This window comes from Ursus maritimus, unplaced genomic scaffold (genome assembly GCF_017311325.1).
Source record: "Ursus maritimus isolate PB19 unplaced genomic scaffold, ASM1731132v1 scaffold_37, whole genome shotgun sequence".
NCBI lineage: Eukaryota > Metazoa > Chordata > Mammalia > Carnivora > Ursidae > Ursus > Ursus maritimus.
In genome coordinates, this window is record NW_024426341.1 from 636,849 (window position 1) to 664,098 (window position 27,250).

General features: G+C 40.2%; 2 protein-coding genes and 1 pseudogene across 2 annotated transcripts; 1 reads left to right on the forward strand and 2 right to left on the reverse strand.

Annotated features, from left to right (window-relative positions):
* Positions 1-1,692: 1,692 nt before the first annotated feature.
* LOC103681571 (putative olfactory receptor 7A2) lies at positions 1,693-2,864 on the forward strand. Its single transcript, XM_008711161.2, has one exon. The coding sequence runs from the start codon at positions 1,911-1,913 to the stop codon at positions 2,862-2,864; it is 954 nt and encodes a 317-aa protein (XP_008709383.2). The 5' UTR covers positions 1,693-1,910.
* An 8,171-nt stretch (positions 2,865-11,035) lies between these two features.
* LOC103681570 (olfactory receptor-like protein OLF4) lies at positions 11,036-11,905 on the reverse strand. The gene has a single exon (XM_008711160.2). The coding sequence runs from the start codon at positions 11,888-11,890 to the stop codon at positions 11,036-11,038; it is 855 nt and encodes a 284-aa protein (XP_008709382.2). The 5' UTR covers positions 11,891-11,905.
* Positions 11,906-23,007: 11,102 nt separating this feature from the next.
* Positions 23,008-23,933, reverse strand: LOC103681569 (annotated as a pseudogene).
* Between the last annotated feature and the right edge of the window lie 3,317 nt (positions 23,934-27,250).

The window sequence follows — 27,250 nt, forward strand, 5'->3', positions numbered from 1 at the left end:
TGTTTTTTTTCAATAAATAAAATCTTAAAAAAAAAACACATCAAAACTCAAAGAACAGGAATAACAAAGAAAAGATGTCACATAAGACAAGTGAGGAAGGGACTTGCTTCCTTGTCTCACCCCCCAACAAGGCAAATAAACAGTGATTGGTCAAATAAATGTGCACTGGCCACCAGGAATGCAAGCCTTCTGCTCCTTGATATTAAAACTGCCCACCTGCTGTTCTACTTTGTATATTTCCTGTTGTGAAGTGTTGGTTTATACCTTTTGCTCATTTTTCTTTCAGAACAGTCCATCTATGATGTGTTTCACGCCATGAAAATATCACTACCTCTGTCTTTTTCCTCCTTTAATGTTTTGGCTGGCATCAAGGGGATCCAAGGAGAGCAGGAATATCACCAGAACCAAAGAGACTCTTTCTTCCTCCTGGTTGGTCTCTCGAGGGCCTCCTGCACTATTAGATCTGTTTTCCTTCTCATGTCCATGTCCTTCCCCTCTTTTCTCTCTGTTTTTACTGATCTGATCACCCATGTTTCTTTAGATTGATATTAGGCAGAAAATGCACATATCAGTAGTTATCCCCAAGTTTATTTGTCCATAGGAATTTCTGGGTACCACTTCTGAATTCTTTTTTAAAAAGATTTTATTAGTTTATTTGACACAGAAAGACAGAGACAGAGAACAAGCAGGGGGAGCAGCAGAGGCAGGCTCCTGGCTGAGCAGGGAGCCCAAGGTGTAGTTTGACCCCAGGACCCTGGGATCATGACCTGAGCCAAAGGCAAACACTTAACCAACTGAGCCACTTAGGTGCCCTCCACTTCTCCATTCTTTAGGAGAAAGATAATGAGATCTGGCAAGCTTGCTGTGTATCCACTGCTGGCCTAACTAGTTTGGCTGGGGGTGAAAAAGTCATGGCAGTCGGTAGCCCAGGAGGTCATGGTGTGTGTGTGTGTGTGTGTGTGTGTGTGTGTGTGTGTGTGTGTGTTGTGAACTGAGGGCAGTCCTCAAAGCAGGAGTACCAGGGCTCACATATTCTAAGGTGACCCTTATTGACAGAGGCCAGAACTCAATCAACAGAAGTTCCTAATGGGGTGTCTATTTCGACTCATGGGACATCTTTATAACAAAATTAAGAAAGTTCTGCAAAATTAATAAAATGAAGGAATCCCTGTATCTTGAAGTTTCAGCTGGTGCTGGGTGACTGCTTCATTCCTCAACACACTGTCACCATCTCTCATCATTCTCCTTCTTGCTCCTTCCCCTCACCACCCTGGCTTTCTTTTGAGCCTTGGTTTTCTGAATCAAGCAGCTTCATCAGGGACTTGGCGCTGGCCATTGCCCCTGTTGGGCACACACTACCTGAGATAACCTATCTCTCTTCCTATCTCCCTCGAGGTCTTATTCACATGTCACCTTCTTTGCAGGTCTTGTATGGACATCCAGTATAAAAACTGACACCCCATCAACTCCTTTATACCTGCTTTCCTTGTCTTCACAGTTCCTGTCACCTTCTGACATGTTATTTGATTATTAGTATTTGCTTATATTTTCTCTCCATCATAGGATTGTAAGGACATTGTTTATCAGCACCCTATATTCATTGCCCAAACAGTGCCTAGAACATGGTCGATACTAAGTGTGTATTCCTCACCGGAATGAAAAATATTCTCAGTAAAAAAAAAAAAAAAAAAGTCTGCATTATGCTTGGGAACAGTCTAAGGTTGAAATGGAATTTCTGATGAGAAATGGTGCTAAGGGTGCCCTAATGGGGACAAGACCACACACAAATATTAAAACTAATTTCCTGGCTCTAGAATATAAGTGGGAGAACTTATACTAGGTTACAAAAACACTTGTTTGTGTGAAATTAGTCATTTGTTTTTCTATTTCCTGGTAGTTACCTCTAACCCATGGAGCCAGGGAACCTTACAGGAGTTTCAGAGTTTCTTCTTCTGGGATTTTCAGAGGGACAAGAACTACAGCCCCTCCTATTTGGGCTTTTCCTCTCCATGTACCTGATCACTGTGTTTGGAAACCTGATCATCATCCTGGCTGTCAGCTCTGACTCCCACCTCCACACCCCCATGTACTTCTTCCTCACCAACCTGTCCTTTGTAGACATCTGTTTGACCTCCACCACCGTCCCCAAGATGCTGCTGAACATCCAGACTCAGAGAAAAGTGATCACTTATGAAGGCTGCCTCACCCAGATGTGTTTTTTCCTACTCTGTGCGGAGTTAGATGACTTTATCCTGTCTGCAATGGCCTATGACCGGTATGTGGCCATCCGTCACCCCCTGCACTACACAGTCATCATGAACGTTCGGCTCTGTGGACTGCTGGTTCTGGTTTCCTGGATCATAAGCATCCTGCATGCCTTGTTAGAAAGTTTACTGGTGTTGCGGCTGTCCTTCTGTCCAGAGGTGGAAATCCCCCACTTTTTCTGTGAACTCAATCAGATGATCCAACTCGCCTGCTCTGATACTTTTCTTAATAACATGGTGATGTATTTTGCAGCTGTGTTGCTGGCTGGTGGTCCCTTCACTGGGATCCTTTACTCTTACTCTAAGATAGCTTCCTCCATACTTGGGATCTCAACAGCTCAGGGCAAGTATAAAGCATTTTCCACCTGTGCATCTCACCTCTCAGTTGCCTCCTTATTTTATTTTACGAGCCTAGGAGTGTACCTTAGCTCTGCTGCTACCCAGAGCTCCCGTGCAAGTGCCGTGGCCTCGGTGATGTACACGGTGGTCACGCCCATGCTGAACCCCTTCATCTACAGCCTGAGGAACAAAGACATTAAGGAGGCTCTGTTGAGATTCTCTGGGATGGCAGCTCTGAAAGGGTCAATTGTCCAGGGTTGAAGAAGTGACCACAATTGCAGGACCCAAGGCTGACCCAAATGTTGAGATTCTTTGATTGAATTATGGAAGTAGAGTATGCCTCTTCTAATTTTTCCCCTGAAATTTCTAATTTTTTTTTATTTCTACCTCTTGTACAATATATGTAACTCAATTTAGTAAGCTTTGTGATACCTCTGATACCCAAGAGATTTTCCTTTTGTAATTTGCCTACTCTCTCAATGTTATTCCTAACCTTGGATGTGAAATATTTGGACTTTCTGCTTATTTCAAAGGACTACATGGATCTGCTAGGAATAGTTTCTTCTCAAAATATATCATAGTGACTATTTTTTCTGTGATTTGTCTGAATACTACTCTTATGGAAAATCTACTTTTGGCCACAACAGCTATTTATATAAATTTATAACAGAGAAAAATCTGAGACCACTGTGCTTCCCTTTTGTGAATATCATTCCTTTGTGTATCACTACCTTCACTGCTCTTCCTGGGAATGCAGACTTTGACGTACTGGCTGATATAGCCAATCTCGGGGATTTTTCTACACATTAGGATCCTGTTTTTACACAACTTATGTCTATCATGACTATCGTAGTCACTCACAAAAAAAGTGATATTGAAAGACCGGTATGCAAGTGAAATCTACACAAAAAGACAAATATAGGAAAAATAGATTTACATAATATGGCCTTAGAATCACTATAAAGATGATGAAGAAAAATATTAAATAATACATTTATTTCTATGCAAAATATTTCCTTCTCATGCACTTTATCTACTCATTGAATTATGGAATATCAGGGTACATTTGTAAGGAATATTCATTAGAATGAAAGACTGTTGGCATGTTTGAGGTCTTATTAAATTATTTTCTGGACTCTGGTTAAAATTTTCCAGTGCTACACACAAATATGATTCCTTCCATTTCTCCATATGAAATGCCTCCCAGTTTCAAAATGTTGTCCTAACCTCTAACGGGGCAGCAAATGAACATCAGTATCATCAATTATGTATCATCCTCATAACCACAGGATGACTCACCAGCAGGCTTGGATTCCTGTCCAGGTGTGTGATTCAGAGTCACAAGTTGTGGGCACACATGCATGTCCTTCCAACCTTTCCATGTGACCTCTAAGGGACCTCAGTGGAGTCATTTTTTTTTTAATACAGTTGCATGAGATAATGTTGAAGAACAGAGTAATCATGAAGGCTACTTTCAATTATCTGAAAAAAGGCCTAGAATAAAAAGATTCAGATGATTACAAATGCTGTCATTTCTGCCTGATTTGATTATTACATTAGTTAGCTATTGCTACGTGCAAAGCATCCTAAAATAAAACAGCTTAATGTAACATCTTTATTATTGAAGAGGTTGTAGGGTAGGGAGTTCTGATCTCTGCAGGGCTCCTCATGAATCCGTGGTCAGGTGTGCATCTATACATTGTGTTTCTTTTTTCTTTCTTCCTTCCTTTCTCTCTTTCTTTCTTTCTTCTTTCTTTCTTTCTTTCTTTCTTTCTTTCTTTCTTTCTTTCTTTCTTTTTCTTTCTTTTTTAAATTATATTATGTTAGTCACCATACAGTACATTCCTAGTTTTCGATGTAGAGTTCCATGATTCATTACTTGCATCTAATTGTTTTTCCTAGGCTGATCCATGAGGTGTGTGGCCGTAGTGCTCTTCCGTCTTGAGCCAATTTATGTCATTCCACTCCTTTTATATATGTAGGTTAACCTTCTAGTTTAAGAGGAAAAAATGATTTTATCAAATGTGAATTGTCTTGATTTAATTCCACTATTTTAATACCCACATGTGAAACTCTGCTTTTTCACAGTTGGAAGGGAGCTCTCCCACCCCGGTAGGTGTAACCCAGCTACCTGTGCTCCAGATCTGACCCTGAGTCATGCACCCCTAGAATGTTTAAATTCTAATTAACTTATTTGAGCATTATGACCTGCAATAAATATGCAAACAACTTAAGCAAAATTGACAAACCTTTAGTTAGATGAAAGAAAAGGAATGGGGGAGAAGGTGCAAATAAATAAAATCAGCCACAAAAGATGATACCTGACAATCAATACCATAGAAATGCAAAGAATCTAGGACACCACTATGAACAATTTTACTCCAGACAATTGGAAAACCTAGAAGAAATGGATGAATCCCTAGAAATGCACAAACTACCATGACTAAATTAGGAACAAATAGGGAATGTTAACAAACCAATGATGAGTAAGGCTATTAAATCAGTTATCGAAAATATCCCAGCAAAGAAAAGCCCAGGACCAGAGAGCTTCATAGGTGAATTCTACTTATCATTTAAGGAAGAACTAATGAAAATCCTTCTCAAACCCTTCCAGAAACTTACGAAGGAGACCACATCCTCAACCTCCTTTTACAAGGCCAGAATTACCCAGATAACAAAGCCAGAAAAGGTCAGTACAAAAAAAAAAAAAAAAAGAAAAAAAAGAAAAGAAAAGAAAAGAAAAAAAGAAAATCATAGACCAATATCCCTGGAGAACAGAGACACAAAATATTTCAAAAAATATTACCAAACTGAATTAAATAGCACATCAGAGGGCTTATATACCATGATCAAGTGAGATTTATCCCTGGGATACAAGGATGTTTCAGCACATGCAGATCAATACATGTGATACGCCACATTAATATAATAAAATAAAACAAATGTATGACCATCTTAATACATGCAAAAAGGTTTTGACAAAATACAACATCCTTTCATGATTAAAAAGAAAAAAAACCTGAAACAAAGTTGGTATAGGAGAAACATACCTCAGCATGAAAGACCATATATGACAAATCCACAATGACATCATACTCAATGGTGAAAGGTTAGAAGACTTTTCCTCTCAGATCAACTAACATATAATAAAAAAAACATTAAAATAGAAAAAAATTAGAGTGCCCACTCTCACCACTCCCATTCAACAGAATACTGCAGGACCTAGATAGAGCAATCAGGCAAGATAAAGAAATAAAAGGCATCCAACTCAGAAAGAAAGAAATACAATTGACTTTATTTACAGATGATATAACTAAACATAGAAAATCCTGCAGACTCAACCCTTAAGAGCACACTCACTGTGATGAGCACTGAGTCATGTGTAGAATTGTCGAATCACTATATTGTACTCTACTATATTGTCATTATGTTGATTTTATGTTCTGCACCAATAAAACTATTGAATTGAAAATTACACTTTTGGTAGACCTTTTACGGAGATGGTCCCCATTCACCACTTATCTCTGGATCCATGGACTTCACAATGTGACTGTGAAGCTCCTCCCATTGAGACATGGAGTCTATTTATCCACCTTTGAATCTGGGCTGAAATTCGTGTTTCATTTGCCTTGGCTAATAGTGTATGCTGAAAATGACAGTGTGCCTCACAGGGCTTTGCTGTGTTTCTGCTTTTCTCTTGTAACCCTACCTTGTACCCATGCTTACAAATCCAGGCTAGCCTGCTGTAGGAGGAGAAGACACGTGGAGCACAGCCCAGTTGCACTAATGATGGCCAACCTAGACCAGCCTACCATTAGCAAGCCTGCAAATGTGAGAACACAGCAAGGTTAGCGGAGCACTTCCAGCTGACCTGCAGCAGACCCCAGCCTCATGAGGAGACCAGAAGAAACCAGAAGAATTGCCCAACATAGACTCCCATGCAATTGGAAAACAACAACAACAACAACAACAACAACAACAACAACAACATCTTATATCATTTATTTTGGCATGGTTTATGCAGCAACAGCTGACTGATATAATAGTCAATGTAAACATAACTGAGAATATTAAGAATAATCTACTTCTTCTTATTTTTGACATTTCTTCTAATATTTGAAAGGAGTAGTCATAATGGCCTGGACTGTACTAAAAGTGACTACCATTGAGATTCCCTTCCAGGTAACTGGGAGAGGTTGGAAAGGTTTGTATGTTTTTGCAGGAATAACTTATGGGACTCTCAGCCAGAAGTTTGCATTCCCAGGGCATTACTGGGCAGGAATTCTGGCTCATGTCAGAGTTGCCCTTTGATCATGAGGTTAAAGAGGATTTAGGGCATAAAAAAGGTAAAGAAATTAATGACATGATTATTTGTCATTTGGGTGTTAAGATTGAGAAGTTCTTTTTTAAAAAAAAATTTTATTATGTTATGTTAGTCACCATACAGTACTTAATTAGTTTTTGATGTAGTGTTCCTTGATTCATTGTTTGCCTATAATACCCAGTGCTCCATGCATTACATGCCCTCCTTAATACGCATCACTGGGCTAGCCCATCCCCCAACCCCCCTCCTCTCTAAAACCCTCAGTTTGTTTCCCGGAGTCCATAGTCTCTCATGGTTCGTCTCCCCCTCTGATTTCCCCCCCTTCATTTTCCCCTTCCTTCTCCTAATATCCTCCCTGCTATTCCTTCTGTTCCACAAATAAATGAAACCATATGATAATTGTCTTTCTCTGCTTGACTTATTTCATTAGCATAATACCCTCCAGTTCCATCCATGTTGATGAAAATGTTGGGTAATCATCCTTTCTGATGGCTGAGTAATATTCCATTGTATACAGATCTTGGATACCAGCCCTTTATCTGTGGGGTCATTTGCAAACATCTCCCATTCCGTGGTTTGCCTCTTTGTTTTGTTGACTGTTTCCTTTGCCGTGCAGGAGCTTTTTATCTTGGTGAAATCCCAATTATTCTTTCATTTCCCTTACCTTTGGAGACATGCCTTGAAGAAGTTGCTGTGGCTGATGTTGAAGAGGTTACTGCCTATGTTCTCCTCTATGCGTTTGATGGATTCCTGCCTCACATTGAGGTCTTTCATCCATTTAGAGTTTATCTTTGTGTATGGTGTAAGAGAATTGTTGAATTTCATTCTTCTGTGTATAGCTGTCCAATTTTCCTTTCCCCATTTATTGAAGAGACTGTCTTTTTTCCATTGGATATTTTTTCCTGCCAAAGATTAGTTGACATAGAGTTGAGGATCCATATCTGGGCCTTCTACTCTGCTCATTTGATCTATTAGTCTGTTTTTGTGCTGGTATCATGCTCTCTTGGTGATCACAGCTTTGTAATATAGCTTGAAATCAGGCAATGTGATGCCCCCAGCTTTGTTATTCTTTTTCAACATTTCTTTTGCGATTCAGGGTCTTTTCTAGTTTCATAAAAATTTGAGGATTGTTTGTTCCAGCACTTTGAAAAATGGCATTGGTACTTTGATTGGGATGACGTTGAAAGTATAGATTGCTCTGGGCAGCATAGACATTTTAACAATGTTTATTCTTCTGGTCCATGAGTATGGAAGGTTTTTCCATCTTTTTGTGTCTTCTTCAATTTCTTTTAAAAAACTTGACTTTAATGAGGATCCTGTTCAGGTACCAAGAAGAGTTTGGAAAGACATGCATTTTTGTGGATTAAAAAAAAATGGTTATCCAGAATCACATAACAAGGCAGTAGGAATTCAAGGTGTCTGTGTCCTCGGAGAACCTCTTGATTCTAGCCATGACATTCATTTTCAGTTGACTTCCAGAAATGGAAGAATAGTAAATTTGTTTCTTTTAAACCTTCAGTGTGGTAATTGGTGATAGCAGCAATAGGAAAGAGCCAATGGCATTTGTCCAGCAAAAATTTTCTTTGAAGAAACTGAATTTAAGCCTCTCAATTCATTCACTTAGCTTCCTTGGGTAAGGCCATTTTGTGTTGAAACCCTACCGTAAGTGAAAGAAAAATCTAAAGTTATTTTGGAGATATTCAGCCCTATTAGCTGGCATAGATGAGTTCTCCTAGCATAAATATCCATTTGGTTCTGTATATGAGGTTCTGGGCAGTAAGACAGGAAAAAGGATTCACTGTTAAAATTAAGGTCAGCTGTTCTACTTTAATTTTTTTAATCTAAATTTCCACATTGCTACAATATCATGTAAATGTAAGCTTTCATTCTTTTCTTTTCTTTACCCTAGAAGTTTCTCTCAAGAATTTCAACACAATAGATATGGTTATAATGGGTAATAATGAGCATTATGACCCTTGTGCATGTATCTCCAAGCATATGAATATGTTTTCTTGAAGTAAAAATGTGTATGAATTCACATACATTTACATACGCACAACCCCTTAGTCGTGAACATTATTTGAACCCAACAAAGCATTTCCATACATTTCACCTTTCATCACAACATCCCTTGAAGTTAGGTTTATGATTCCACATTGCCTTCAGAAGAAAATGAAGGCTGGAGGGATTACACCCTAACAATTGCACAATGAAGTAGTGAGAGCTTACTGTGCACCTTCTTGAATTCTATGGAAATGGAATCATGCAGTATGTACCCATGATTTTTCAATGACTCCCTCAATTCCTAAAGTTGTACACTTTAAACATGTACAGTTTATCACAGGTAATAATGCTCCAATAAGTTCATTGGAATTTAAAAATTCTAGGGGTGCATGACTCAGGGTCAGATCTGGAGCACAGGTAGCTGGGTCACACCTATCGGGGTGGGAGAGCTCTCGTCCAACTGTGGAAAAGCGGAGTTTTACATGTGGATATTAAAATAGTGGAATTAAATTAAGACAATTCTCATTTGATAAAATTATTTTTTCTCTAATACTAGAAGATTACCTACATATACAAAAGGAGTAAGATGACATAAGTTGGTTCAAGACAGAAGAGCGCTGCAGCCACACACCCCATGGATAAGCCTTAGAAACACAGTCTCTAGATTCACACCTGACTAAGGACTCATGAGAGCCCTGCAGAGATCAGAACAACTCCCACCTTAAGCTCCCCTTCCATAATATATTATATTAAGCCATTTTATTTTAGGATGCTTTGTATGCAGCAATAGCTAACTGATGTAATAATCAAATCTGACAGAAAAGACAGCATTTGTAATACTCTGATTCTTTTTATTCTAGGCCTTTTTTTCCCCCTGATAATTGAAGGGAACCTTAATGATTACTCTGTTCTTCAAGTGTATCTCACATAACCATGTTTAAAAATAACTCCACTGAAGCCCCTTTGAGGTAACATGGAAAGGTTGGAAGGACATGCATGTGTGCACAGAACTTGTGACTCTGAATTGCATCCCTGGACAGGAATCCAAGCTTGCTGGTGAGTCATCCTGTGGTTATGAGGATGAAATATAATAGATGATACTGATGTTCATTCACTGTCCCTGTAGAGATTATGGCAAAACTTCAAGTACTGGGAGATACTTCATTTAGAGAAATGGAAGGAATCATATTAGTTTGCAGCACTGGAAAATTTTAGCCAGAATCCAGAAAATAATTTAATAAAACCCCAAACATGCTACCAGTCTCTCATACTAATAAGTAACCTTACAAATGGACCCTGATACTCCATAATTCAATGAGTAGATGAGTGCCTGAGAAAGGAATATTTTGCATCGTAATAGATGTATGATTTAATATTTTGCTTCATCATCCTTAAGGTCAAGTTTGACTCTAAGGCCATATTATGTCAATCTATTTTTTTCTGTATATGTCTTTCTGTGTAGATTCCACCTGGAGACATGTATTTTATTATCATTTCTTTTGCCAGTGACTATGGCAGTCATGGTGAACCCAAACCATGTAACAACAGGATCCACTGTGTAGAAAAGTTCCCATGAGCAGCTAGAACCGCCAGTACGTCAAAGTCTGCATTCTCAGGAAGAGCAGTGAAGGTAGTGAGATACAAAGGAATCATGTTCACAGAAATGAAGCACGTGGTCTCAAATTGTTCTCTGTTATAAACTTACATAAACAGCTGTGGTGGCCAAGAGTAGATGTTCCATAGGAGTAGTGTTCAGTCTAACAAAAGAAAAAAATACTCACTGTTATATATTTTATTTGAGAAGAAATTATTCTTAGCAGATCCACATAGTCCTTTAAATAAGTGAGAATGTCCAAATATTTCACATCTGAGTGTTGGAAGGACATTGAAAGAGTAGGAAAATGAGAAGAGAATAATCTCCTGTATATCACAGATATCACAAAGCTTAATAAATTGAGTTATGTACATTTTAGAGAGAGATCAATATAAAAAAATAGAAATTTCAGGAAAAATAATTAGAAAAGGCATATTCTACTTCCACAACCTGATCAAAGAATCTCAACATTTGGATCAGGCTTTGGGCCCTGCAGTCGTGGGCACGTCTTCAACCCAGGACTATTGACCCTTTCAGAGCTGTCAGCCCAGAGAATCTCAACAGAGCCTCTTTTATGTCTCTGTTCCTCAGGCTGTAGATGAAGGGGTTCAGCATGGGGGTGACCACCGTATACATCACCGAGGCCACTGCACTTGCATGGGAGCTCTGGGGAGCAGCAGAGCTAAGGTACACTCCTAGGCCTGTACAATAAAATAAGGAGACAACGGAGAGATGAGATGCACAGGTGGAAAATGCTTTATACTTGCCCTGAGCTGATGAGATCCCATGTACGGAGGAAATTATCTTAGAGTAAGAGTAAAGGATCCCAACAAAGGGACCACCAGCCAGCAACATAGCTGCAAAATACATCACCATGTTATTAAGAAAGGTATCAGAACAGGCAAGGTGGATCATCTGATTGAGTTCACAGAAAAAATGGGGAATTTCCACCTCTGTACAGAAGGACAGCTGCAATGCCATTAAGCTTTCTAACAAGGAATGCAGGATGCTCATGACCCAGGACAGCAGAACCAGCAGTCTACACAGCCGGGGGTTCATGATGACCATGTAGTGCAGGGGGTGACAGATGGCCACAAAGCGGTCATAGGCCATCACAGTCAGGAGAAAGATGTCTAATCCTGCAAACAGTACAAAAAAGTATATCTGGCAGAGGCAGCCTTCGTAAGTGATCCATTTGCTTTGAGTCTGGGTATTCAGCAGCATCTTGGGGATGGTGGTGGAGGTGATGCAGATGTCTACAAAGGACAGGTTGGCGAGGAAGAAGTACATGGGGGTGTGGAGGTGGGAGTCTGAGCTGACGGCCAGGATGAGGAGCCGGTTTCCAAAGACAGTGATCAGATACATGGAGAGGAAAAGCCCAAATAGGAGGGGCTGCAGTTCTGGACCCTCTGAAAATCCCAGAAGAAGAAACCCTGAAACTCCTGTAAGGTTCCTGGCTTCATGGGTTGAAGGTAACTGTCAGGATATAGAAATTAAATGACTAATTTTTACACAAACAAGCATTAGTAACCTAGCATACCTGCTACCAGTTATATTTTATTATTATTATTATTATTATTATTATTATTATTATTTAATGTTTTTAATTATGTTATGTTAGTCACCCTACAGTACATCCCTGGTTTTTGATGTAAAGTTTGATTATTCATTAGTTGCGTATAACACCCAGTGCACCATGCAATACGTGCCCTCCCCACCACCCATCAGGAAATTAATTTCAATGTATGTGTGGGGTCTCATCTCCCAATTAGGGCATCCCTAGCACCGATTCACATCAGGATTTGCATTTCCTCCTCAGTCTGTTCCTCAAGCATAATGTAGACTCTCATTTTAATGAGAATGTTTTGCTTTCCTTTAAGGAATACACACTGAGTATTGACCATGTTCTAGGCACTGTTTAGGCGATGAATATAGGGTGCTGATAAACAATGTCCTTATAATCCTATGATGGAGAGAGAATATAAGGAAATACTAATAATCAAATAACATGTCAGAAGGTGACAGGGGCTGTGAAGACAAGGAAAGCAGGTGTAAAGGAGTTGATAGGGTGTTATTTTTTTTATACTGGATGTCCACACAACACCTGCAAAAAAGGTGACATGTGAATAAGACCTCGAGGGAGATAGGAAGGGAGATTGAGTTTATCTGAGGGGCAACAGCCAGTGCCAAGGCCCTGAGGAAGCTGCTTGATTCAGAAAACCAAGGCTCAAAAGAAAGCCAGGGTGGTGAGGGGAAGGAACAAGTAGGAGAGTGATGAGAGATGGTGGCAGGTGTATTGAGAAATAAAGTGGTCACCCCATATCAGCTGAAACTTCAAGACACAGGAAACTCTTCATTTTGTTAATTTTGCACGGCTTTTAAAATTTTGTTGTAAATATGTCTTGTGAGTTGAAATGGACACCCCCATTAGTAACTTCTGTTGATTGAGTTCTGACCTCTCAATAAGCATCCCCTTGGAATATGTGAGCCCTGGTACCCCTGCTCTAAGAACTGCCCTCCGTTCACAACACACAGACACACAGACACACAGACACACAGACACACACACACACCATGACCTGCTATGGTCCCCTGGGCTCCTGACTTTTTCACCCCCAGCCACGCTATTTAGGCCAGCAGTGGATACACATTAAGCTTGCCAGATCTCATTATCTTTCCCCTAAATAATGCAGAAATGGTACCCAGAAATTCCTATGGACAAATAAACTTGGGGATATGTATTGGTGTGGTCATTTTATGCCTAATATAATTTTAAAGAAACATGGGCAAACTTTCTGTAAAGACAGAGAGGAAAGAGAGGAAGGACATGGACATGAGAGGGAAAACAGATCTAATAGTGCAGGTGGCCCTTAAGAGACCAACGAGGAGGAAGAAAAAACATTTTTGCCCAGCAAAAATAACAAAGGATCAAAAAGACAAAAGTTGTGATATTTTCCTGGTGTGAAACATGTTATAGATGGGATGCTCCGAGAGAAAAATGAGCAAAGGTGTAAACCAACACCTCACAATAGGAAATATACAAAGTAGAACAGCAGGTGGGCTGTTTTAATATTAAGGAGCAGAAGGTTTGCTTTCCTGGTGGCCAGTCCACATTTATTTGACCAATCGCTGTTTATTTGGCATGTTGTGGGTGAGGCAAGGAAGCAAGTCCCTTCCTTACTTGTCTTAAGTGACATCTTTTCTTTGTTATTCCTGTTCTTTGGGTTTTGGTGTTTTTGACAAGTCCAATGGACACTCTCTAGTCCTGGTTCTGGTCTTCACCCCAGATCCTGTTCTATACATCCTGCATGTGCCATGACAACCCATCCTCTTACTCAATATAGCTTCTCCACATGATTTTTCCATGAGGACATTATGTCACACACAAATTTATATTAATCCTTCAGCCTTTGCCAGTATGTGCAGGACCAAGTGAGCAGACACCTCATGTGCATTGTTCCCCTTCCCCCCCAAGCTATGGGAGTATATGTGCCTTTATGTAAACACACATTGAAGAAAATGAGAAGTTATAGAATAAGAAGAATGACAAAGGAGATGAAACCCATTAACTAGGGTAACTTTACACAACTGAATTTAACAAAACTAAAAAGAACATCAAAATCAAACTGAACATGATAGAGCACACACTCATTGAATTAGAAGTTAATTTAGCAAAGAGAATATAACATAAAATGTATCTAGAACTTTCTGGCACATAGCGATTGTTCTGTAATTATTTGTTGAATGAATTAGAAATTAGGTCACAGTAAACATGGACATTTAACAGATGGGGACGTTGTACTTCAATTGGAACAGATGGTTGAATTAAAGCTGGCACAAATGGCTATCTGTCTGAAAGGGAAGAAGTGGTTCCTTATTTTACCCGCCTTGAAAAAATCAGGTGATTAAAGACACCAGCATAAAAGTAAATAAACCTTTGTAGATGAACATAGGAAAAAGTGCATATAAAATCTACAGGTGGGAAAAACCATCACGATTAAGGTGAGAAAATCAGAAGCAAAAAAGGAAGACAAATTAAACTCCATGAAATTTAAATTTTTTTCATGATCAAAAATACCCAACCAAAAATCAGTTGAATAATAACAGCTTTGTAAAAATAATTTGAAATGCAATTTCATGTGGGAAATAGGTATGGAATGTATGGACAAATAATAATAATAATAATGGACAAGAATGGGGATCCAATATATGAATTCTTGCTCAAGGTGAGTGATAGTTTGAGAAAACAGCAAGGAAGACTTCTCTCTCCCACCCATCAGCTGGGAAAGCCCACGAAGAGCTGCCTTGTTGATTGGGCTGGAACTTAGTAACTGGCAGTGAAAGGGGCACTTTCTAATTTGGGGGTAGAAATGGGAAGTGTGAAATAATGGGGAAACAACCTAAAGGCAACTATAAATACTAAAAATACAGATACTCTTTAACATAGGGTTTCTCAGTCTCTGCACTGACTGACATTCTGGACCAGATCCTTCTCTGCGGTGGGTCTCCCTGTGCACGGTAGCATGTTTAGCACCCTGACCACCACCTGCCCCTCCCCAGTGTGACGGTGAAAACTGTCTGGATATTGCTTCAGTGTTCCCTGGGTGACAAGATGGCCCCTGGTTGAGAGGACAGTTTTAACTTACTAATCTCCAAATATTTTTGTAGCAGTGACACAATAGTATTTCTTTCAAAAAAGAAAAAAAAGAACAACCACTGATGTGTGACTAGCACAGCCACACCATGAAAAGTTGTACAGACATTGAAATAATGAACTAGGGTTATATCCATTGATTAGAGGCAACTTCATGAGAAATTGTTGAGAATGAAGGAAAAGTCGACACAAGGAGAAAAAAAAGCCTGCAGGAAAACATAAAGAGCAATTATGCTGTGCATAGGGTCTTATCGAAGCATTTGTATGAAAGTGCGTGAATGTGTATATATGCAGAAAATAGAAGTTGTAAAAGAAACTAAGAACTTGTGGAATAAAGAATGTCAGTGAGAATGACATTAGGTTAAGTCTATTGTTTCTAAACAACTGTACTGAATGAAAACAACAAAATGGAATGAAAAATCTGCTACTGACTTATATAAAGACCTACAAGAGCAATAACTTAACAACACCAATGTGAGTCACTAATTCTGATTCAAGATTAAATTGCCAAAGACTCAGAAATAAAAGGATATGTCTGAGGGGCATTTACACGTGGGGAGGAAGCAGTAACTAAGGTGTAATTTCATCTTATGTAAATATCTAGGGATTCAAGTAGGCTTATACAACAGAAAGGTGATCTTTACTCAAATGGTAAAGAAGAATGTGTTCTAGATGATGGCCAAAGAGGATGCAACCTTCAGAAACAGACCTAATCACAAAAGGGCAAAGAGCTGGTGATGGATAGTAAGGAGGGCACGGATTGCATGGTGCACTGGGTGTTATACGCAACTAATGAATCATCGAACTTTACATCAAAAACTAGGGATGTACTGTATGATGACTAACATAATATAATACAAAATATTATTTTAAAAAAGGCCAAAAAGAGCACTTAAGGAATAAAGGAGATGGAAAAACAAGTCAAAAACATGTTTAAAGGGTAATTTATCACCGCTAAGGATGAAGCACTTCTTTTTCATGTATAGTACGGACCAACACATGAAGGATATTGAAGAGCATGCTGGACGCTTTTAGTAAGAAGAAGAAAAATGAAAAACAGTGTATGAGAAGGAATGTACAGAGTGGTGATTACAGTTAATAACACCCTGTCACAGATCAAAGAGTCACCAAGAGAGTATAGCTTAAAAGCCCTCAGCACAAGAAAAAAACTTTGTGATGATGCACGGTGACAGGTGTGGTGATCATTTTGCAATATATAGAAATATGGGATCCTTATGTTTTACACCCAAACTAACAGGAAGGTATATGTCAATTATACCTCAATAGAAAAATTCTTAAGCAAATGAGAGAGCGCGATACGAAGGACTGATGGATTTGACCACACAAAATTCATAAACTTTCATACATTCCCCATGAATACATTTATATAGACATAAAAGAACTAAGTGGCCAACATTCAGTTTGTATAAAAACTCCAATTCTTTGTTAGAAAGGATCCAATTTTTATTTTATTTATATCTTTAAAAGATTTTATTTTCAAGCAATCTCTATACCCAGCACAGGGCTCGAACTCACAACCCTTTGATCAAGCATTGTATGCTCCACCTGCTGAGCCAGCCAGGCACCCCAAGGATCACATTTTTAAAAAAGAAAAAAAATCCAGTCTTGTAACACTATCCAAAAGCAAAAGACTTCCATAGACAATTTTTAACAGAGAAGCTACCAAATGACCAACAAACCCACAAATACAGTCAGCCTCACAGGTTCTAACATAATGCAAAGTAAAGCTCATTAGCAAACCCATTTTCATCTACCACATATGTTTTTTTTTTCATGTGAATTCCAGAATGAGAGAAGACAGTGTGTGTATGTTCCATGCACCACTATTTTTTTTAAAGATTTTTATTTATTTATTTGACAGAGATAGAGACAGCCAACGAGAGAGGGAACACAAGCAGGGGGAGTGGGAGAGGAAGAAGCAGGCTCCTAGCGGAGGAGCCTGATGTGGGGCTCGATCCCAGAACGCCAGGATCACGCCCTGAGCCGAAGGCAGATGCTTAACCGCTGTGCCACCCAGGTGCCCCATCCATGCACCACTATTGCAAGGATGTATTTGCAACCATCCCTTGGTCTGGATCTTTCTCATCCATGTGGAAACATAGTCTAGGATGCCGCATCTTAAAATAAAAGGACATGCCCTCACTTCACTGTATATCTCTCCACAGCTAATACCCTATTTGTGGATTCTTCCACTTTTGTTCTATGTTTACTGGAAGCACTTTATGCCTCCCCATTCCTTCTAACCGGCTTCCATTTATACCAGTTAATTATCAACATTACTACTTGCACTTCTGATTGCAAGGTTCACTTTTCTTTTCAGCAACCTAAATAAATACATTCATTTATTGGTAAAGTCAGCAAACAGCTACTGTGACCTGTGGCATCCTGGCTATGCTGGATGGATTCTCGGTGACCTTCGGTAGAAGTCTTGGCTTCTGTTCCCTCTGATCCTCTCCTGCAGTACCTGCTGGGCTCTTGAACTCACCTGCATGAGAACTCCAAGAGAAGCTTTTCCTTTGCAAGTCACAATTCCTCCTTGGATAGTTGTTGATGGAGATCAAACTCTGTTTGCAGACAGGACAGCAGGAAGGTGTCAAGCATCAGTCTCCCAGCCAGATGTAGGACTCCAAAAGCAACAACAATGTTCTGTCCAACCAAAATGCCCACCCTGGGGTTCTGTAGCAGAAGAGATATTTACAGCTCTCCACCTCTGCTCATTAGGCACATTTCTCTTGGTGCTCCCACCATTAAGTGCATGATTTCTCCTGGGGAAACTGGTCTGGACAGAATGGAGATATTTCTGGATGAGTCTCTGTTCCTAGGAGACCACAAAGTATGCCAGGTGAATTCAGTTTTTATTACCTTTTCTCCAATAATTATCCCGTTTCCAGAGGTCTAAACTTCCATCACTTGATCACAACCCTGACTTCAAGTTTTCTCAAAAGTCGAATACTGAGGAATTCATCTGACTTGTTCCCTTAGGTCTTCAAATCATTGACTTATGGTGGGAATACAACCCCTGATATCTTTAGAAAATTACCATTTCCTTCTTTGAGAAAGGGGAGACATTTGTTCCTTTTCTATAAAATCTTGGATACTGCACTTCTTGGCTTTGTGACAGTTTAGCCAAAATAATTAGGAATGTCATAGATCACAGGTTAAGAACTGGCCTTCAGTCCCTCATTGTGAAGTGTTTATTAATTATGAGAGATACATTTACACATCATGTACCACAACCTAGCTTAGCACATCATAAGGCGTGTCACATTTATTTTTGACAAATGTTCATTCTGTGAGGTAGTACTTTTATGAACTCCATTCTCTGTTGTAGAAATGGGGCTCAGAGGGATTTAAGTTCTGCTTTAATGTACAAAGCAATGAAGGGATGGAGTTTTGATTAAGGTTATGTCAGAATGCTTTTATTTTTTATTATAATAATATTTTTTATTATATTATGTTAGTCACCATACAGTACATCCTTGATTTTTGATGTAAAGTTCTGGCATGGTGGTTCTCAGCTGGGGATATTTGGCCATGTCTGAGGGCTCCTGCCAAACACCCATAATCCACAAGCCATCAACCAACAAAAGTAATTATCCAGCCCCTCTGTCCACAGTGACAAGGTGAGAAATAGGATTCTAGACCAGCTTTTCTCTACCTTCACTGTGCATACAGATCACCAAGATTGTAGTTCAAATGCAAATTCTGACTCATCAGGTCTCCAGTGAGTCCAGAGATTCTGCACTTTGTAAAATGTTTTTATATTTCATTTGTTTCAAGAGAGCACAAGTGGGGGCAGAGGGAGAGGACAATATCAAGCTGACTTTGCACTGAGTGCAGAGCCCAATGTGGGGCTTCATCTCCTGACCCTGAGATCATGACCTGAGTCAAAACCTAGAGTAGACACTTAACGGAATGAGTCCCACAGGTGCCCCTGTGACTCTGGATTTCTAAAAAGCTCCCAGGTGGTGCTGATGCAGCAGGTCCTGGTCTGTGGAACATAGTTTGAGAGCAAGGCTGTGGTCCTGTGTTAGTGTCACATGTAGGTAGTTTTAGGTCTTCTCCACCAGGAATCTTCCTTGCACATATTTTTGAAAAGAATAGTTTTTCACTCACTCTTTGGGTTGTGAAAAATAGAAGGGTTCTTGAGGAATATCAAATAATATATATAAAAAAGTTTTTGTAGTAAGCACCAGAAGGACCTCCAAAAGATGTCATCCCAAAGAATGTTTGAAAATGTTAGTTTACTTTTTTTTTAAATTGTTATTATGTTATGTTAGTCACCATACAGTACATCCCTAGTTTTTGATGTAAAGTTCCATGATTCATTGTTTGCGTATAACACCCAGTGCTCCATGCAATACGTGCCCTCCTTAATACCCACCACCGGCCTAGCCCAATCCCCCACCCCCTCCCCTCTGAAACCCTCAGTTTGTTTCCCAGATTCCATAGTCTCTTGTGGTTCATTCTTCCCTTCCTTCTTCTACCTAATACTTAGCAGAATAATTAAGATAGCACATGGACTAATGCTACTAGTCATTATCCTATGATAGAAAAATAATCCTGGATTATCCACATTGGACTAGTGTAATCACAATGGTTCTCTAAATGTGGAAGAGCAAGGAAGAAGAATGGAGTGAGACAGATGCTTGAAACTACTGTTGTGCTGGTTTTGCAGATGGAGGAAAGACCATGATCAAGCAATGTGGGGGCCACTGGACACTGGGATGGGGATGTTCTCCTCCGGAGCATCCAGAAAGGTCACAGCCCACATAATTATTTTAGCTCAGTGAGACCCCTTTCATGCTTCTGATCTCTAGAACTTTCAGAGAATTATTTGTTTTTATAAACTAGTGAGGTAATTTGAGACAACAGCGAAGGGAATCTAATACAGACATTTATTCAATAAGATATTATTTATAGGAACTGAGTTTGAGCCTCTCAAATCATTCAGTTAGCTTTTGTGTTGAAATCCCACATTAAATAGAGAAATTGGAGTTAATCTGGAAATATTTGGCCTCATCAGATGGTACAGAGAATTTCCTGTGTAAATGTCAATATGGCTCTGATTTTGAAGCCTTTGAGGCATTAAGATAGGAAAAGTAATTCATTATTAAAATTAAGTCACCCTAAAGTTCTTCTCAAAAGATTTATTTATTTGTTTGAGAGAGAGTTGGGGGTAGGGGTAGAGAGAGGGAGATAGAAACTCAAGCAGACTCTGCTGTGAGTGTGGAGCATGACTCGGGGTCAATCCCAGGATGGTGAGATCTCGACCTGAGCTGAAATCAAGAGTCAGACACTCACCGACTGTGCCACCCAGTTGCCCCACCATAAAAATTTTGTAAATTAAAGTCACTCATTCTACTTCAAATCTTTCTGTCAAAATTTCTTTCAATGACACTGTTGGAATTATAAACGAGTGAGTGTATGTGTGCACACGTGTGAGTGTGTTGACTTGAAAGAAAGACATGAATAAGTGCACACACTGACGTACATATACACACTGCTCACGTACACACACACACTCCTCACTCTCAAGTATTTTCTGTGGACTCCACAAAGTGTAGTCAACCCTGTATTTGTCCTCACAGCACTCATTTCAAGTTGCAGATTTTCTTCAGAAATAACGAAATGGATGTCCAGGTGAATTACATTTTTAACAATAACATAAAAATGTAGGTAAAACTTCCTGCACCTCTTCTTGAATTCTTACAAATGGACCCATACATTTTGTATGCTTAATTCAAGTATGACACCTTTAATTCAGCAAAATGTACATTTAATATATGTTCCACTTATACTTCAAAAAGTTAATGAAAATTTAAATTCTGATGGTGTATGACCAATGTCGGACCAAAAGCACATGTAGCTGAGTCCCACCTGACAGGGGTCAGAGAAACGTCTCATAACTGGGAAGAAGGCGAAGAGTCACATATGGGTATAGAAATAGCGAAATTCAATTAAGGCAATTTACATTTGGTAAATTATTTTTTTTCATAAACTGTAAGATTAACCTTCATATATAAATGGAGTCAAATGTATTAGTCGAAGAAAGCAGTGAACTACAGCTCCGCACAACACCATGCATGGCCTTTAGAAATACAATGTAGAGACTGATAAGTAGTGCAGAATACATCAGAAGGGTCCACCAGGCAATCTCTTTTGACAATAAAGGCGTTACATGAAGACACGTGTTTTCAGAATGGCTTGTGTGCAGTCCTAGCGAACAGATACAATTATAAAAGAAACCAGAACTGAGAATAGGAGGACAGTTCAGTGATAAAACATACACGACACTAAGCAAACCTTCACCTCAGTGAATATCCCCCTCAGTTGTGGACACCAGTGTTCCATGCTTCAGCTAAGAGATGCACAGCATGAAATGTGAAATAAAAAAAAAGGGAAGAAGAAAAAGAAATCTTTTGTGTGGTAAGAAAATGAATGTTTTGAAATTTTGCATATTCATGGTCATCCTGACACGAAGAACATATCAGGTTGATCTGTTTATTCAAATGTGTCTTTCCATGGAGACTCCACTGGGAGAGAGATACTTGCTAATCAGTGTTTGCTGTGGCTATGGTGGGCTTTCTGGACACTCAGTTGAATCACAGAGTCAAATCAGGAGACCGGTTAGGAAACACAGGAGCATGTTTATAGAGAAAGTGCCTGACATGAACCTTTTGATTTCTGAGGCATGCAATTCAAGGACAGCCATGTTGAATCATACATTGTCAGGTGTGGGACAAAATTATCAGATAAGTACTCAGGTTGCCCAGCCATGAAGTACCTCTTCAGAAAGCCCTGAGTAGCCTCCATACTGACACATGAGTGACTGCTTTTTCCCCTCGAGCAGCTGAATTCTACTCATATAAAATTCTCCAATAAAGTGTTAAAACGCAAACCCCTAAGCACTCTGGCCACGAACTTTAATAAAGTTAGATCCCTCAGAGGCACTGTCTCTCTCTCTCTCCTTCTCAATGCCTCTCCCCCACTCTGAGACCTCATTGGGGTCCCAAATGACCTTTGGGCATTCCATGTGCCCTCCAGGACCTGTGAGGAATAGACCTGGTTTTGTTAGAGTTCTCTGATGGGTGCTGCTGAGGCATTTCTTGCAATCACAGTAAGAAACCAAGGGCTGGTGCAGCCACAGCAGAAGCTCTGGTCAGGGAAGCATCTGTGGGAATGTCCACAAGCACAGGGCACAGGGGGGTGCCCGGGCTTTCCTAGCCTGAGCATCCCTGTCAGGAGCCTGAGATGTAAAGGGGACAGTGTTGGAGTCCATTTTCAGAAAGACGAGTGAAGGTAGTGGTGTAAAAAGATGGACAGACTCAGGAGAAAAAGTGGGGTTTTGTATTCTCCTCTGCAATAAAGTTACGTGAAGGGCTTAGTGGCCAATGTAGTTTCTTCCATATGAAGAATATAACTCATGATTATACCTGTGGGAAATCTAGGGAAAATTTACCTGGTATGATATAAGTCATTTGGAATGGAAGTATTTTTAAGAAATCCAACTTACCCCATGTAAGATCAGGAATTTCCAGGCATTTGAGATCCAAGGTTGGGGAAAACACCGGGGACACATGAAAATGGACAAAGGAGAAAATGTATATCAGACAGAGCAGAAGCTTAATAAGCTGAGTTATGTAAATGTATGGAGAAGTTGAATTCAAACAAATGGAAATTCCAGGAAATAAATAGAAGGGGCAGATTCTACTTCCAAAGCCTGATCAAAGAATAGCAGTTCCTGGCTCTGAGGCGGTGAGCCCTGCGATCATGGGCACTTCTTCAGCCCCAGGACCATTGTCCCTTACATCACTGGAACCCCAAGGATTCTTTTAAGAGCCCTTTTCATGTCTGTGTTCCTCAGGCTGTAGATGAAGGGTTTCAGCATGGGGGTGACCACCGTGTACATCACCGAGGCCACTGCACTTGCGTGGGAGCTCTGGGGAGCAGCAGAGCTAAGGTACACTCCTAGGGCCGTACAATAAAATAAGGAGACAACTGAGAGGTGAGATGCACAGGTGGAAAATGCTTTGTACTTGCCCTGAGCTGATGAGATCCCAAGTATGGAGGAAACTATCTTAGAGTAAGAGTAAAGGATCCCAGCAAAAGGACCACCACCCATCAAGACAGCTGCCAAATACATCACCAAGTTATTAAGAAAGGTGTCAGAACACGCAAGTTGGATCATCTGATTGAGTTCACAGAAAAAGTGGGTGATCTCTACCTCTCTTCGGAAGGACAGCTGCAACACCATTGAGGTCTGTAACAAGGAATGCAAGACATTCGTGATCCAGGACACCAGAACCAGCAGTCCACAGAGCCAGGGGTTCATGGTGACTGTGTAGTGCAGGGGGTGACGAATCGGTCGGTCATAGGCCATCAGAGTCAGGAGATAAATGTCCAACCCTGAAAAGATTATGAAGAAGTACATCTGGGTGATGCAGCCTGCATAGGTTATGACTTTGCTCTGCGTCTGGATGTTCAGCAGCATCTTGGGGACGGTGGTGGAGGTGAAGCAGATGTCTACAAAGGACAGGTTGGCCAGGAAGAAGTACATGGGGGTGTGGAGGTGGGAGTCAGAGCTGCCGGCCAGGATGAGGAGCAGGTTTCCACACACAGTGATCAGGTACATGGAGAGGAAAAGCCCGAATAGAGGGGCTGCAGCTCTGGTTCCTCTGATAATCCCAGAAGAAGGAATTCTGATATGCTCGTATCATTGCCTGGTTGCATGTGCTTGCATTAATTACCAGGAAAGAGGAAAAAAGATCATTAATTTTCACACGAAGGGCATTGCTCACATGGTTGACCTGGGACAATTTGTATTTTGCACTCATGAAATTATTTTTGGAGGAGCACGTGTGTGGCTCAGTTGGTTAAGCACCTGCCTTCAGCTCAGATCATGGTATCAGGATCGTGGGATGGGGCCAAGAGTTGTGAGGCTCCCATCTCAGTGGGGAATCTGCTTCTCTTTCTCCCTCTGCCCCTTCCCCCTGCTTGTGCTATCTTTCAGAAAACAAATATGACCTTAAAAAATAAAGAAATAAATTTCATTATCTTGTGAAGGGATTTTCCCCTTTAAGAGATTCCCTTCTGTTTCATCTCTGATTAGGCATTTGGTCTCATTTTCCCACCATCCCCCCACAGAGTTCATCCATTCTACGTTTTTATTAGAAATGCCTTTTGTGCGTTTGAGGAATACGTATTGAGTGTCAAATATACTCCAGGCAATGAGTACAGGATCCTGAAAACCAAAAGCCACTATAATCCAATGATGCAAAGAGAACAGAAACAAAAATATCAATAATACATTGGCAGGTGACAAGTGCTATGAAGAGAACAAGGGTGGGTATCAAGGAGAGAGTAGATAAGACTGTCATTTGGTAATTGGTGTTCAGTCAAGACCAGTAAACAAGGCGACATTTGAACAGATACCTCAGGGAAGAGAGGGCAAGAGCTGCAAGCATGTCTGGGGAAGCGTGTGGTGGCAGAGGGAATGGCCTCTGCAGAGGGCCTGAGAATTATACCATTTTGAGCTATTTGAGTCCAAAAAAGGAAGCAAGTGTGGGAAGGGGAATAAGCAGGAGAGCGGTCAGAGATGGTGTCAGGTAATTTCAAAGAAATAGTGACTGCACTGCAGTTAAATTCCAAGAAAAAGGAGTTACTCACCCACACTATACACTTCTTGTATTTTATAATCTACTTGCAATGGTGTCCTGTAGATTGAAATAGAGCCCCTCCCGAGTACCATTTGGTGATTGAGTTCTGGCCTCTCTATTTTAAGAGTCAGCTTGGAATATATTAGACTGTGAATGCGAGCTCTGTGGACTCTTCTTACCCCACAAGGTACACACACACACACACACACACACACACACACACACAGAGTTCATTGCTCCTTGGGCTGTGTTTTTACCATGACTCCTCACCCCCAGCCCCAGCAATAAAGCAGCAGTGGCTGTAACTCAGGCTGGCCTGATCAATTATCATTCCCCTAAACAATGTAAAATGCTACCTGGTATTGCAATTAGCAAATTTCCCATGGATAAATAAAATTGATGGGTTAGACTGGCATGCTCATTTTCTGTCCTGTATTTTTAAGGAAACACAAAGAATCTGCTCAAAAACCAGAGAGAGTGAGAAAGAGAGAGAGAGAGACAGAGGAGTGAAAGAAGGAAATTAAACAGAAGTGACAAAAAGATCTAATGGTTCAGGCGGTCACTGAAATCTTAGGGACCAAGACGAAGAAAGCACCCCCGGTTCTGACAGCATTCCAACTCTTATAATCTCCCTGATGTCCTGCAAAATAGTAGAAAGGCAAAATTAAATTTGGTCAGAAGACAAAAGTAGTGGTATCTTCATGGTTTCATTCCCCGTGAGTGAGTGTGCCTAGAGAAAAGGGTGCTAAGGGGAGAAACCAGCACTTCAGCAGAGGAAACGGGCCAAGCACAGCGTGCTGGGCATGGCAGGATGAGCAGAAGGACACTTGCTTCGTGTGTGCCTGTCTCATATTTATTTGATCAAATGGGTTTCCTGGGACCTTCAAGGGGGCGGGATAAGCCCCTCTCCCTTTCCTTATGTGGCATCCTTTCTTGTTTTTTCCTGGGCTTCACGTTCTGATCTCTTTTTGACAAATGCAATGGGCACACTCTAGACCTGTTTCTGGTCTTTGGAAAACATCCAAAGGCCTGTTCAGACCTTGCTGTGCAAAATTCTGCCCAAGTTGTGACAATCTGTCCTCTGGCTCTAAATGATTGTCTTGATAAGATTCATGCCTGAGGCTGTCATTTGACACACACATGTCATCGTACCATGACTTCACCATCATTACGCGAGCACCAAAGATCAGGGCCTTCACCAATATTGTTCACTGTAGATTTTCAAAATGGGATGTGAGCATATATACTCATATGGAAACAAATTTGAGAAAATGAGAAGTTCTGACCTATAAGGACTGGCAGCAGCACCAAAATCAGTAACGGCGTTACTCATGCAACTGTGTTAGACAAAACCGAATGGAGCATTGAAATGAACTGAGATATGATGTGCAACAGTAGTAATTGAACAACATCAACATGGATCAGTAATTAATTTAGCAAAGACCTTGACATAAGACAATATAGCATAGAAAGTCCCTAGAACAGTCTCGTCTGAGCAGATGCTCTGTTCGTATTGGTCCATCAAATCAGTAGCTAGGTTTCAGTGCAAATGGACATTTCCTATAGGCCAAGGTTGTATTTCAATTTACTCGCTAAATGTTGTTCCATACAAGCTGGCATACAAGCTATGCATCTGGAAGAAAATAAATTGGTTCCCGATCTCGCACATCAAAAACAATTCAGAGGGATAACAGACCTCTATGTGAATGGGAACTGCTCATTCAGGTGAAGGTGTAAAATACTACAGATACAAGCTACAGGGGAACAAAACCACTGTAATTAAAGCAAGAATATCAAAAGGAAGAAGAGAGACGTATTTAACTGTATAAAATTTAAAACTTTTTCTGGATAATGTATCCAACCAAAAGTCAATGAACAATAATGCCGCGAGCTACACAATAGGCATGGAGTTTATAGACGTATCATAATAATAGACACCTAACAATGAACGTGGTGCTCCAATATATAAATATTTGTCAATTTTAGTAATAGTTTAAGAAAACAACAAGAGATCTTTTCACACCCATCAGCCTCTAAGACCATGTAAAGATCTTTCATGCTGATTGGCTTGGAATTTTTAGCCAGGTAGCAAAAGAAGATTCTCTACTTTTGCTGGCAGAAATGTGAACTATTACAATGTTAGGAAAACAACCTGAGGACAGCTATAAATATGAACATACAGATATTCTTTAGCTAAGGGATTCTTAATCTCAGCACATTGACATTCTGGTCCAGACTGTTCTCTGTGGTGGCCTGTGTCCTGGGTTTGTAGGATGTTTAGAGCATCTCTGGCCTCTCCTGAAACCTCCCATATGACTCCAAATTGCTCAGTGTCCCCCTAGGGAACAATATTTTCTCTAGAGGAGAACCAGATTTTTTTTCACATTCATA

Excerpts from the sequence above, each read along its gene's own strand:
- LOC103681571 (XM_008711161.2), top strand. The coding sequence starts at position 1,911 with ATGGAGCCAGGGAACCTTACAGGAGTTTCAGAGTTTCTTCTTCTGGGA.
- LOC103681570 (XM_008711160.2), bottom strand. The coding sequence starts at position 11,890 with ATGTATCTGATCACTGTCTTTGGAAACCGGCTCCTCATCCTGGCCGTC.